Source organism: Xiphophorus hellerii, chromosome 10 (assembly GCF_003331165.1).
Source record: "Xiphophorus hellerii strain 12219 chromosome 10, Xiphophorus_hellerii-4.1, whole genome shotgun sequence".
Classification (NCBI taxonomy): domain Eukaryota; kingdom Metazoa; phylum Chordata; class Actinopteri; order Cyprinodontiformes; family Poeciliidae; genus Xiphophorus; species Xiphophorus hellerii.
In genome coordinates, this window is record NC_045681.1 from 9,661,129 (window position 1) to 9,674,643 (window position 13,515).

Sequence of the window (13,515 nt, forward strand, 5' to 3'; positions counted from 1 at the left end):
CATAACAGACAAAAGCATCCAAACTGAATTGCTGTCCATGGAGGCTGATTCTAGATTAGACAGTGTGAGCATCGGTCCTGAAGGTTCAGCTCAGCACCATTCGGATAACTGAGCTTAAGATTTGACTAGGACTCGTAGTCTTGGACTTGATTCTCACGAACAATCTTTATCTTATGTTATTAGGGCTGAAAGTACTGGGTCCAAGAAAATGAAGATGTTTTCTCCTGGATCTCCAGTTTCCAAAAGCTACTGAAGTTAGCCGCTACCAGATACCCAACAGATGTTCTTTTGTTGGTCCACTTTAGATTTTCCATTTAGAGCTGCTGTGGGAACTCGGTATGTTCCTGTTTGCTTGATGTTTTGAGTCCTAACAGATTGGTTTTTGTGTCTTCCAGATAAAGTGAAAGAGGAGAAGAAACCACAGGGATCCCCACATGGGAGCAGCACTGCTGTCAGAGCCGCTTTTATCTGAGAGAATCTGCCAAATCATTCTTTGGAAACGCTCTCATGGCTTCAAACGAAGACTTGTAAACCCACGGAGCTAAAAACAGAAAACCAACGCAATCACTGGCAAATATAAGTGGACCACTTTAAAAAAGAAAAACACGGCAGGACAGTGGGAGGGTTGTATGGGGGCCAGATCCCTATCCAAGACATCTTGCATCTCTTCAGTCCACAGACTTCCTTCCACCCCTCCTTCCGTTTCCTCCCGCTCTGCCTTTCTCCCATTCTCCATCTTTCTCTCTCATGGGAGTGACATAGAGGCTGTCGCCTGGTCTTCTGCCCCGCCCCTTTTCTGCATCCCTGTGGGAACGGGGACGTCCAGGTAGTGATGTCGTGGAAGAGGAACTACTTTGCCTCTGGCGGCGGAGCGGCTGGTGGGATGCAGGGGCTGGTGACCCCGAGAACCATGACCTCCATCGCGCCGAGCAAAGGCCTGAGCAACGAGCCGGGACAGAACAGCTGCTTCCTCAACAGTGCTCTGCAGGTCAGTTGGGTGAACTCACAACCGCAGACCAACTTTAATCTAAAAATAGAGGATAATTCTCAGGAATGAGCTGTGTTAGGGCCTCTTGTCTCTTTAAATCCAGATAATATGCTGCTGGCCACACTCCTCCAACACAACATTTACACTCACACTTAAAAATGGCTGCAAACAGATGTGCATTTATACAATCGTATATCTTTGAAAAGCAGAAGTAGAGCCTCCTGCACAACCAACAAGAATGCAGGAAGTGGTTTCTGGGTTGTAAGTCAATAACAAAACACTTGTCTTTTCCAACAGCCATTATGCAGCGGTAAAACCAGCTCACCAAATGCTTGTGTTGCTAGGTAACCAGACGGAGCTCGGCTGGGGTTGCTAAGTAATGGTCCAGATTTAACAATTGGGAAGTTTTTGAAACAGCTCGTTTTTCAGACACCAAAAAACATTAACTTGTTGAGAAAAAACAGCCGAGTGTTTTTTTGTTTGTTTTTAGAAGCAGTTGGAAGTTTTAGCAAATTGACCAATTTCTAAAACTTTGAAAGCTTGTTTACATACCCTCTGACCTTTTCCACATTGCAGCAACATTGATCAAAATATTTTATGATATTTTAAGTGATATTAACACATAAGTATGAAGTTTCTATTTTTCTATCTTTTCAACCAATACTTTGTAGAACAATATATAGCTATTTTTTTTTGGTGTTCTTATCAACCGTCTGCACAGGAAGAGACACATTTTTGTCTGTTCTTTTGGACTGAAACGATTAATTAGGTTACTCGTGATAAATCGATTATTGACTAATTTAGTAACTAATTGTTAATTGCATTCAGACTCAAACCTCTCCCCCCCAACATTTGTTGAACAAAATAAAAGAGCAATAAGTAAACCAACCTATACAAGCCTACACACAATAATCAATAATCAACAGATTAATTGATAACTAAAATAATCATTAGTTCTTGCCCTACTATTCAGGCTTTGTCAGATGACAATCAGATATAAACTGCAATTTTCAAGTTTTACCACTCAGTTGAATTTATGTCTGAACTTCGACTAGGCCATTTTTGCACTTTAATCTGAAGTACTTCAGTGTTTGGTTGTATGTTTTGTGTCGTCCTGCTGGAAGTTGAACTTTTAGCCCAATCTTTAGCTCCGTCTGTCTCCATATTAACTCTGTGCATCTTCTCTGTCTACGGTGAAGAAAAGCATCCCAGCATCATGATGCTGCCACCACCTTATTTTACAATCATGAAAGTGTGTGCAAGTTGATTTTGCAGTGTTTTCCGCATACAGTATTTGTTTAACAAAACCACCTTCTGCCAAAGGAATCACAGACTGGTTGTGATTAATGTGCGAGAGTTCATCTTGAGTTCAAAATCAAAAGAAAACCAAGAGAGCCAAAGGTTTTCTGGTCTCCAGTTTTAAAAATGTTAAATATGATTTGAAAGAGAGTGACATGGAGCGGAGATAATCTGAGCTGAATACCAAATCCGTCTGAAACCTTTACAATTCAAAGAGACATTTTGCGTTATTCCTACAAAATATATTTTGCTGCAAAATCCGCATTAAGAAGATCCAGTTTTAAAAATACTTTGTCAAATAAAACATGAAACTGTAAAACTTTTAAATATTTAATATTATTTCTTTTGAAAAGGTTTTTAAACAAAGAGAAACATAAAAACTTTCTAATAAGAGGATGATAATGCATTCATACACAATCATTTTAATTAGACTTATTGTTTTCAAAAACACACACACACAATCAAATCCCCCCAAAATTATTATTGTGATTCTTTTTTAAGATAGTTTTTGCACAAACATCTTTCTTATTCCCTTTATGTTGAAAATCTAAGCCGTTCTCAGTTTGATTTAGGTACAATGCAGTGGATTAAATCAGAACATACTGATGTGTTAGGTTGGTCCAGTCAGGACTTGAAAATTGATGTTTTCTTTTGTGCATATTATGAAACAAATATATGCATTCCCTTCTTTTTGTCAACCTCGACTCTGTTGATTTGTTAAATAATATCCAGGTGAAGTCTGTGGTTGAAATGTGACAAAACGTGATAAAGTTAAAGCAGTACGAACGCTTACGCAAAGCACTGTGCTGTATTTTACAGGTATTTTATTGGTCTGCGCTAATATGCACAGCCCTGACTGACGGCTTATTCGTATAAGTTGTGCAGCCCTACCCATCTGCCCCTAAAACACTGCAGCAAACTGCAATCAGAAGAGTAACGGACACAGGATTATGGGGCAGCGTAGCCGTGCTTTAGTGGAGCTTGGCTCAAGCTGACCTCAGCGTGGACGTCCAGTGTGTGTATGCAGAGATGCTAACTCTGCACTGCTTACACATACATAGAAAAAAAAGACACTCTTGCCTCCTACCAAGACTTGCAGCTGGCTCGCACTACACACACACACACACACGCACACACACACACACACACACACTGAAATGCCTCTTGACTATTGGCTTGAAAGAGAGAGAGGGGAAGGTGGGAGAGAGGTTGGAGTAAGCTGAAGAGGGATTGGGCAGAAGCTTAGGGAGAGTTGATGAGAACAGAGGGGTGTAGATGCAAAGACTAAAAGTTGCAGACTGCAGAGAGGAGGAGAAGAAGAAGGAGGGATGAGGAGTATACAGTATGAAAAAGACGAGGAGAGGACTTCAGGGGATACTGCTACGAGGAGGAGAGGAAACAAAAACTCCAGCAAGGTAAGAGGAAAAAGGCTTGAGCAGAAAGGGTGAAAAGACAAAGTGGAGGACAAAATGAAGAAACATGCAAAGCAGCTCCAGCAGAGTGAGAATTGGGCCACTTCAAGGACACATATAGACTCTAACACACACACACACACACACACCACACACACACACACACATGAAGGGGACAGCATGCTTAGCTGGACACAGATGAGCGGGGATAAACTGAGGGACAGAACTAAACTGCTTTTGGCAAGGCTTTCATTGTGTATGTGTGTGTGTGTGTGTGTGTGTTCATGCTTTTTTCTTGTGTTATGGATCAGTGTGCTGGTTTTTAATTCGTTAATCTTGGAATTTTGTTCACCTCTATAAAAGTTAAAGAGTGCCTAAGCCACCTGCTAAATGGTGAAGAGAAGAAATGTATTGTTAAATGCTCAGAAAGGGCTTGTTTTCTGTAAAGAGACCAATGCAAATAGCAGGGGAGTAACAATAGATCTGCCTCATAAAACCTGAAGATGCTTCGATCGATTTTGGGATTCACAAGAATAAGATGAGACAAGACTGTACCGGTATTTCTGGGAAAACAAAGAATAATCCTCTTTTTGTTGTTTTCACAAAGAGTCCAGGTAAAACATCAAATCCAATACCTGACGACAGAAACAAAGCAATATTCATGCTTTGGAGTCTCTTTAACCGAGATAAAATGAGGAGGCAACGAGTCCTTGTGACCTTAAAGTCGCCAGTATAGAAGCCAAAAAATGCAAAAAGCTGCTAAGTAACTTTTGATATGACATTAGTGACGATGGATAAACACTTTACCTTGAAATCAATATAAATCTGAGGGATTCCTGCCTCATTTACTATCAGAAATAAATTACTAAATTGGATGAAAATCATTTCAGGCTGAACTATTGTTGTTTCACACAAGGGCAGCACCTATCTGAAGTTTAATTACTTATTTTCAAGACTGAAGTTGAAAACCTGAAAGGAAAAGTCCTCCATCTAAGTGTGAGTCATACACTGACAGGTGCTGATGAATACTGAAGCAATAACATTTTTGCAAACTTTTCCATACTTCCTTTATTGTGTAAAATGATTCAGTCCTGTTGGGTCAGGTTATGCATTGCAGTGTAATTTCTGCCAAAAAGCAGAAGGTCTTCATTGATCTTAAATAGTGTTTTAAGAATCTCTGATCAGTCCGAGCAGGTCCGATTATTGTTAGATTTTTACTTTTCCAATAGGAAGCTCCGTAGCAGAGTCGGTAGCAACTGATAGCTAGTTATTCTGACAACATTTATGTCTGTCACCGTTTCTTTATTTCCATCCATCCATCCATTTTCTGTTCACCCTTGTCCCTAATGGGGTCGGGAGGGTTGCTGGTGCCTATCTCCAGCTACGTTCCAGGCGGGAGGCGGGGTTCACCCTGGATAGGTCGCCAGTCTGTCGCAGGGCAACACAAAGACATACAGGACAAACAACCATTCACACACACACACCCCCCTAGGGAGAATTTAGATAGACCAATTAACCTAACAGTCATGTTTTTGGACTGTGGGAGGAAGCCGGAGTACCCGGAGAGAACCCACGCATGCACAGGGAGAACATGCAAACTCCATGCAGAAAGACCCCGGCCGGGAATCGAACCCAGGACCTTCTTGCTGCAAGGCAACAGTGCTACCAACTGCGCCACTGTGCAGCTCTTTATTTCCTGAGTTCACAAAATGCTGTCAAACAAACAGTATTTAAAAGTGATGACGGTTTTGTTAGTACTTTTGTAATTTTGGAACTACTTCTGTTGCTTTGAAATGAAAGCTTGAAACAAAAATGCATCTGGAGTAGCAAATCTAGAGCACCTTCCTTCATTTCCATGGCACTTTAATTTAGCTTAACTACCAGATTAACTCTTATGCTAATGTCAAAATATTTCTTAGCGGATACTAAAAAATATTTTGGTTTTTCAACATGGCGAGATTAGAACCGCAGACATTTTCTTTCATACCATTCCTTCAGTTTAAAGTCTTTTTCATGAGATGCAGAAAAGTGCTGCATTGCTCATAGTCTGAACATAATCAATCTTATTGTGAAGCAGGTTCCAAATGTTGCTTCCTGCTTCCAGGAAAGAAAGCTGGCTGAAAGAAGGTAGCCAGTTTGTTTTACCGTTTACAAGAAACAGGGCAAAAAAAAAAAAAAAATCATGAACAGTGAGGATTTTTCGACCAAAGGAGTGCTGTCCACCTCTTTTATTCAGCCAAAACTATTTTAAAAAAACAACATGCTGTTAGCAAGAGAAGACAAACTGACTTATTAACCAGCTTGTTTGGCTCTATAAAGAGTAGAACAACTAAAACAATAACACAAACTACTCAAATGTTATATTTATCAGTATTTAAATTTATCCCCCTTAAATCTTTAGGGGGTTTTTTACTTTCTTTTTCTGTTAATTATAACCTAGCAGGTACTAGCAAATCTCTGGTATAAAATGCTCTACCACAAGTGGATTTAGTGCAAATGTAAGACTCTCTGCGGCCCACTGGGACCCCCCCGGGCCAGGAAGTTAACCCAGTTCTGCTGCAGTGGTGCCGCTGTGAGGCAGCATCAGCACCAACATCAGCAGCAGCAGAGAAGTTTTCTCTGCGAGAATCTGAGGAAAAATACCACCAGGTAAAATCTACGTTTGTGCTTTCATCCGTTGTGGCTGATGTCTACCTTCAGCAGCCTTTGGGTGAAACCCTCGACAGGTCACCAGTTCGTTGCAGTCAGTACATGCTCGGCAGTTTTTCATTTAACGTAGGCAAAAGTGCAATAGCCAGAAGATGTGTGTTATGAAGTTAGCAGAAACACATGGGCTTTACTGATCAGGCAGAAATGTTTGCTTCTTTGCTTTATGTAGAACACTGAATTTATCTACATTTATTATCATTTTTTTCTGCAGTGTTTTGTGTAGCATTTTATAAACTAAATGAAGTGATTAAAAGTTTAGCTGCCATGCGATTAACACCTTCGTAGCTGTGCTTGAAATCCTTTTTCTGCAGTTGTATTGTTACAGTTGAATGACAGAAAATGTAAGATAAGGTATCAGTGAAGCAGAGGATAGCAGAATGCTTCAAAGTCATTTATATAACACTGCAGTCGCCTGCAATGAAGAAAAAAAAATACTACAGTGTAGGTAACTTCCCACTATGTGACAAAGCAAAATGGTTTAGTGTTGATTATGGTTCATTGGTTTGCTCCAGGAGAGGCCAGGAGCTGGGGAAGCTTATCTTTGCTGATGCTAGCGGTTGAGGATGAAGAACATTTATTTTATCACTGGTCTAACACAGAGTAACAACTTTGCACAACCATCAGACGGTTGAGTCACCAATCAACTCAACAGCACATCTTTTAATAATGGGAGGAAGTGCAACTTAACAGAAAAAGCCCCGGCAGAACCAAAGGGGCTAATCTAACACCGTTTTCTAATGACTAATTTAATAGTTTGCAGCATATTTCCATTGTTCTTGCATCACTGCATGCAACGCCTTGCAAAGTCATTCCACTTTATTTTTTGATTTTTTTGCATATTTTTATGGGTAAAGCCACAAACTTTAATGTGCTCTATTTGGGATTTTAGGTGGAACACCAAAACAAAGTAGTGCATTGTTGTATTGGAAGGATGTGATAAATGGGTAAAGCATTCTTTACAAAGAAAGTCCAAAAAGTGTGTTGTGCATTTGCATTTAGCACCTCTGAGTCAGTACTTTAGTTTGGACCAATTAGAGCTGCAGGTCCTTTGAGAAATCCACAGACTGTGAGTTTTACTTTGAAAAGTAGGCTAAGCTGAGTCAGATTAATTTGAGAGCATCCGTCAACGCTGATTTTCCTGAAATCATTACACTAGTTCTCAGAGGTACTTAGGATTTAGTTAGACTTGGACTGGGCCGGTCTCAGATCTGAATTCATCTGAGCCATTTCATGGGATTGCAGTATCCCTGGAAAGTGAACTTTGACTCCGAGTCTCAAATCTTTTGCGGTCTCTATTTTAAAGGAGACTTATTGAGCAAAATTTACTTTTTGCAAGTTTTTCTTTCACTTTCACTTGGATCTTTACTGCTTCCAAAATCCATTGTAAGCACTTATAAAACTATAGAGTCATTTTTTCACAATAAGTTTAAGTCTTTTGGTGTCTGGAAAATGCGCAGTTTCACAACTGACACATTCGACGTGCCTAGGAACCCCAGTAAAGCCCAGCCCTGTTACCTAGCAACCCCAGAGTAGCATCAGCACTATTGGTCAGCTAGTTTTACTGCGGTATGCGCTGTACAATGGCGGCTGGAAAACACAAGTGTTTTGTTGTTGACTTACCATTCAGAAACCATGTGCTGCATGTGCAGGAGGCTCTACGTATGCTTTTCAAAAACGTACGATTGTGTAATGGCGCTTCTGTTTGCGGTTATTCTCACATGTAAGTGTAAACGTTGAGTTAGGGCGCATGGCCAGCACCAGCTCATTTAGATTTAAAGTGACAAGGCACCCTAAAACAGCTCAATCTGAAAGGAGCTCAAAAAAATCTCCTTATTTAAGAATAATTTTGTGTAAAAATGTAATTAACATGTTTTGTATAGCTCATAGACCGATCCTATAGTAAACATAATAGGTCACCCTTAGAAGTCCCTGTTTTGATTTCCCTCTGGGACTGATAAAATATATTTGATTTGAATTGATTTTCTTTTTGGGAGGTTTTCTGCTTTTTTTGTTTTACAAGGCTGTGTAATGTTGTTTGAGTTATATGGTGGTTGGATAATTTATTTTAGTTTTTCAGTCTTATTTATTATAAGTAAGGCCTTTGAGCTTTCCTAGATGTTTTAGTTTTAGTTTATTTCTTTCAAATCTCACCTTTTGAGAGTTATTCTCGTTGGAAACCAAAGCCTTCCTAACACTTTAGCGAGCAAATTGACTCTTCTTTAGATGTTCCTCCATTTCTTATGTTCAGTTTCATTTGAGGTGGCTCCTCGTCGCCACTTTCATTTAAAATCCTCCCATAAATAATATTTGATCTATAAATCAGTGTAATATAAAAACATTTTGTTAGGGATGTGCAGTGTAAGTTTTCTGCCACATGTATTTCTTTATAGGAAAGAAAAAAGTTAAATTTTGGTATGAAAACTGGCAGGAGTTTTTTATTTGTGAAATATAAACTTCGGAACATTACTACGTTGTTATATTACTTAATAAAAATAATAATAAGAAAAAATGTGTGGAGTTTGTGGTTCTAATGTTAGGAAATATTGAAAATTTTAACTCTTGTGAATACTTTTTCAGTTCACTTTAAACTGGCGTCATTTGAAGCTTTTTTGCAATACTTTACATAACAAGAAATATGTCATATTGTCATTAGATTGTGAAGGAAGATGGCTGACAGATTTTCCAGCATAGAGATTGAAGAACAGCAGCTTTTGTTGTTTTCTTGTTTTAATTTTCTCAATAACTGATTGAGTTATTGAAAAAATAACTCAATCCATTTAGCCATTTAAATGGACTGAGTCCATTTAGCCATTTAATCTTTACTTTGAATAAATGTACTTTTAACATTGACCTTTCCTACTATTTAAACTTCACTGCTTCAATAAAAGCTCATATAAGATGGAAGAGCTGGAAACTGAAGCCCTGGCTGTGGCACAGACAGCAGCATCCTTTAGTAATCAAAATGCAGTGAATAGAGACGCCGTTACTACATGTGGTAATGTGAGAGCAGAACAGTGGGAACAGGACATACAGGGCAGAGGTCAGCGGCGGATGGCGGCATCAGGCAGGTGTTGTATTGCAGGTCAGAATAAAGATTTACTTTGTTCAGGAATCTAGGCGGCTTGTTTGGGTTTGTCACAACACTTATAGTTCCCATCAATAAGGACTGCAGCGGCGTATTCTTCGTTTATTAGAAGCAAGTAAAATGTTTTTCTCTCACATTAAAATTTAGGTTTATAATATTTTTATATCATTTTAAACTGTAGCAGCAGAAGATTTTAGTTTGAATCAATGAGAAGAAATGAGAGTATATTTAAAGAAAATTCATCTTGTGTTAGTACTAACATTAGAGATAACCAATTTTAATTTGTTTTTAAATGCAACAATCAGGGTTTCCCCCAGTGTATTATAAGCCTGGCGGGCCACCAGGCTTTACTTGTGCCCCCGCCAGGCTTAGCATTGCTTATTTATTTAAGTCTTTTTAAAATGTTAGCATTTTTTAACACTTTACAGTTGGTGTTCAGGTATTAATCTTCCAATCTTACAATAACACATAATTATTAAATGATATTTTCAAATTTCCTGTCAACTTCAAACATTTTATAACTCAAAAACACGACGGGCCGCTAGATGAATGACTGAACTAGCATCCAGGGAGGGGACCCTGGCGATCTGATCCCACCACAACAGAGAAGTCCAAAACTTTGATAAAAATTAAACACCGACTCAAGAGAGAGTCTGTTGCTGCTTGTAATGATGATATGAACCATAGCTGGGTTCAATCTATCCCAGCATTACTTATATAAATGGAAAATATTCACTTCTAGGACTGACCCTTCAGGAACTCCTAAAGAACTTCAGAGAAGCAGATTAAAGAAAATTTATATTTTTATGGAGCTTCAGTATAATATATCATCTGCATAGAAGTGTGCATTCGCCAGATGTAAATGTTTTCCTGGATCATTTAAATAAATAGAAAATGTAATTGGCCTCAAAAATAATCCATGAGGAACACTTGTGTTCACCTCCACAGCTGAAGATTTGTAACGCAGACCGGGTTCTTCAATGTGGTTCAAAAACCGATAAATACAGTCATTAAAGCAGAATTTGTGCAAGAGAAGTGATGACAGCTATTAGTCAAGGTATCTGTAATATCCCCAATGGGGAAATTTGCATTACAGCCAGCAGAAAATACAGTCATCAACAATAAATACAATGAATTACTATGATGAAAAACATGACAATTTAGACATAAAAACAATTTTGACAAACAAAATAAAAATAAATTAAAAAAAACTCAAAAAGAAACATTTAAAACAGGGGTGTGAGACAGACTCAATTTTGTTTTGGGCCTCAAGATGCAAGATCAAGATCATGAATGTCCTCAAAGGGCCGGTTGTGGCAGAATGTATTGATAAAACCAATTAACAAACTGTTAAATTATTGCAAAATAGCCGTGTGAGCATTTGATTAGTACTTTTTAATTAAAAATATCGAGCATGTTTTCACACTGATCAGTCCCTCCAGGATTTAGTGATTATCTTTATGACATTCTGCAATCAAAATCGCTGTTTTTGTGGAGCTACGTCCAAGAAATTTTACAAAATGTTTGTGCTTATAGTAAATGTTACTTGCCATATCAAGTAAAACATTCTGCAGCTTGCAGGTGGGACTTATTATCACTTAAACTTCATGTTTTTGACCATTGTGGAAAATTTGCAATAAACTTAAAATTTGCACAAAAAAGTGTGGGGAAATGCTGGTTTTGTGTCTCGAAAAACTGGGAGGACTGACTGATGTAATTTTGCAGCATACAGATAAAAACTGCTTTAATTTGATTGATAAAGTAATATTTAACCACACAACTGTAATCTTGAAGGTTCCATCCAAGCATCTCTCAGCCATATAAAAAGTTATAGCGGGTCGGATTCGGCTTCCAGGCCTCGAGTTTGACATTTGATTCAAAAAGACGGTAACAGCAGGTAAAAATGAATTCTTAAATTTGTTGGTTCTGCAGCTTTTGAAAGCTAATCTGTGTCCTGAAGGGAAACTCTGCGAACAGGGGGTTGTTGGGTTCAGCTGAAATTGCCTGAGCTTTCTTTAGGGATCTGCTTTTGTGCAGAGCGGAGATGTTGCTCAGAGGGGCGTGTGATGTGAGAATATCATTTTTATTCAAAAATTTATCTTTTAAGTGATTCCAGTTTTGTAGCTGTTACTGACGGTCTTAAAACAGGCAAATCACCACATTTTAACAAGGTATAGTATTAATAAATAGAGAAGAGGTGATTAGAGAAGGAAAGATTTCTAAAGAGAGGGAGATGCAGAGATGGTGCACTATCCTTGCGCTTGCTGCATTGCTGTGCACAAACATGACGGAATACGCTACAGTCAGAGGAGGAGTTCAAATAACCAAGAGGAAGCAATTGAACATATAACACTGAGGTCAGCATGCAGTCTGTCATCCGCTGCTCCCTAACCTGTGTCACTCAGGCCAAAATACACTCTGCGCTCGTGTCTCTATAACTACATGCTTGTAATTTACCAATCTCAGTCGAAGCCTGAGGGACATTGAAGCGTCAATATTATCTTTCAGCTGACTAAATGAATGCGCTAATGGCTTTCCTTTTGATTTTGCACCAGAGAGAGACAAAAAAGGACACTGTCCTTTTCTCTCTTCTTTCACTTTCTCTCCCACTTATTGCTGAAGATCAAGAAAGCAGAGAGGACACTGTGCAGAAGTAATTCATAAAGATGAATTTGTTTAATTTTGTGATATTTTGAGCAGAAATGCCCCGACAAGAATTGCTGATATTAAAAAAACAAAAAAAACACATCCTTGAAGCTGAGCCTGAATACAATTTATAACATTCAGCTAAATCCTTAATTTGTGTCGTTCGCTGCGGTACCCGCATCACATAATCAGCACCGTTCCCCCTCTGGGAAGATTAAACTAATCGAGCCCAATCAAGAAAGCTCTGCACCCGAGCAGATGAATGGGGCTGAGGTTGCCATGGTGATACCTGAGCCCGACAGCGGAGAGGTAACAGAAGGGTTCCTCGCAGCAGCTGTAATGGCCTGTTTGAGCTCAAATGTCAACCAGAAATATCAGAGCAGCCTCAGCACTGTGGCTTTCCATGTGGAAAGTTTGCTCCTATTTTTGCACCAGAAAGTGAACATCACACCAGCCTAGTTTTGCTGATTTCCACACAGTTTATTTAATATGAATTAGTTCACTCTCACCGTGTTCACCTGCACAACATGAAGGGTTTTGTTGGCTGTAAGCTCTGATTCTGATGCTTGTTTAACATTTATTGCTCCAGTTTTGTTATATACATAAAAAAATAAAACCAACTGGAAGTGAGCCAAAGGTGTTTCTGGGGTTTTGACGACAAACGCTGCATCATTTCCAGCTCGAGTTCCCAAGAAACCCTGGATCCAAAGAGCAGAGAAGGGCAGAGATGTAGCATTGGAAAACTGGGCTTTATTCTCACTGTTGTCCAGGAATAAAGCAAGAACAGGATAATTAAACACACTATAGAAAAATAGACCTACCTCAATTATCAATATGAACGTTACAAAATAAAGAAAAACATCCAAAGAGTTAAAGGTGGGAAAAAGTTGACTAACAAATTTTGAGCTGAAGTTACAAAAACATAGTTCTTCCTCCAAATAGTGATTCCTGAACTCTTCTTGAGTTAAAACATTAGTATTGTTTCCAAATGAAAGTGAATTTGTTTTCTTTGCATTATCTGAGGTCAGAAAGCACTGCGACCTTTTGATTATTTTGACCATTTCTCATTTTCTGCAAATAAATATTCATTTTTTCCTTGGAATTTCAGAGACATGTTACCAGGAGTTAATAAAATAAAAGAACAATGTTCATTTTACTCAAACATATAAAAGGTAAAATCAGAGAAACTGATCATTTTAAGTGGTCTCTTAATTTTTTCCAGAGCTACATATATATCTTGCTTTGTTATGCATTTAAGATAAAAAAAAAAACACCTAAAACTCGTCATATGACAAAGTTTTAGCTTCACTTGGTTTAAATTTACTGCATTTTAATGTTTATTTTCTTATTTTAAAAAATTTATTGAATTATTTATT

The 13,515-nt window shown here is 38.5% G+C and overlaps 1 protein-coding gene across 8 annotated transcripts in view; it reads left to right on the plus strand.

The window, feature by feature from the left end:
* usp54b (ubiquitin specific peptidase 54b) overlaps window positions 1-13,515 on the plus strand; it is a 75,003-nt gene that overhangs the window by 10,355 nt on the left and 51,133 nt on the right. For 7 of the 8 annotated variants that reach the window (XR_004340751.1, XR_004340750.1, XM_032574192.1 and 4 more), the window contains exon 2: window positions 396-988. Coding sequence is in view for 6 of the 8 variants with exons in the window: in XM_032574192.1 (XP_032430083.1) it covers window positions 833-988 (156 nt within the window). In the remaining 2 variants the exon portion in view is untranslated. Of the gene's footprint in view, window positions 1-395; window positions 989-3,555; window positions 3,703-13,515 lie in introns of those variants that run through there. The other variant, XM_032574196.1, reaches the window with a different exon arrangement.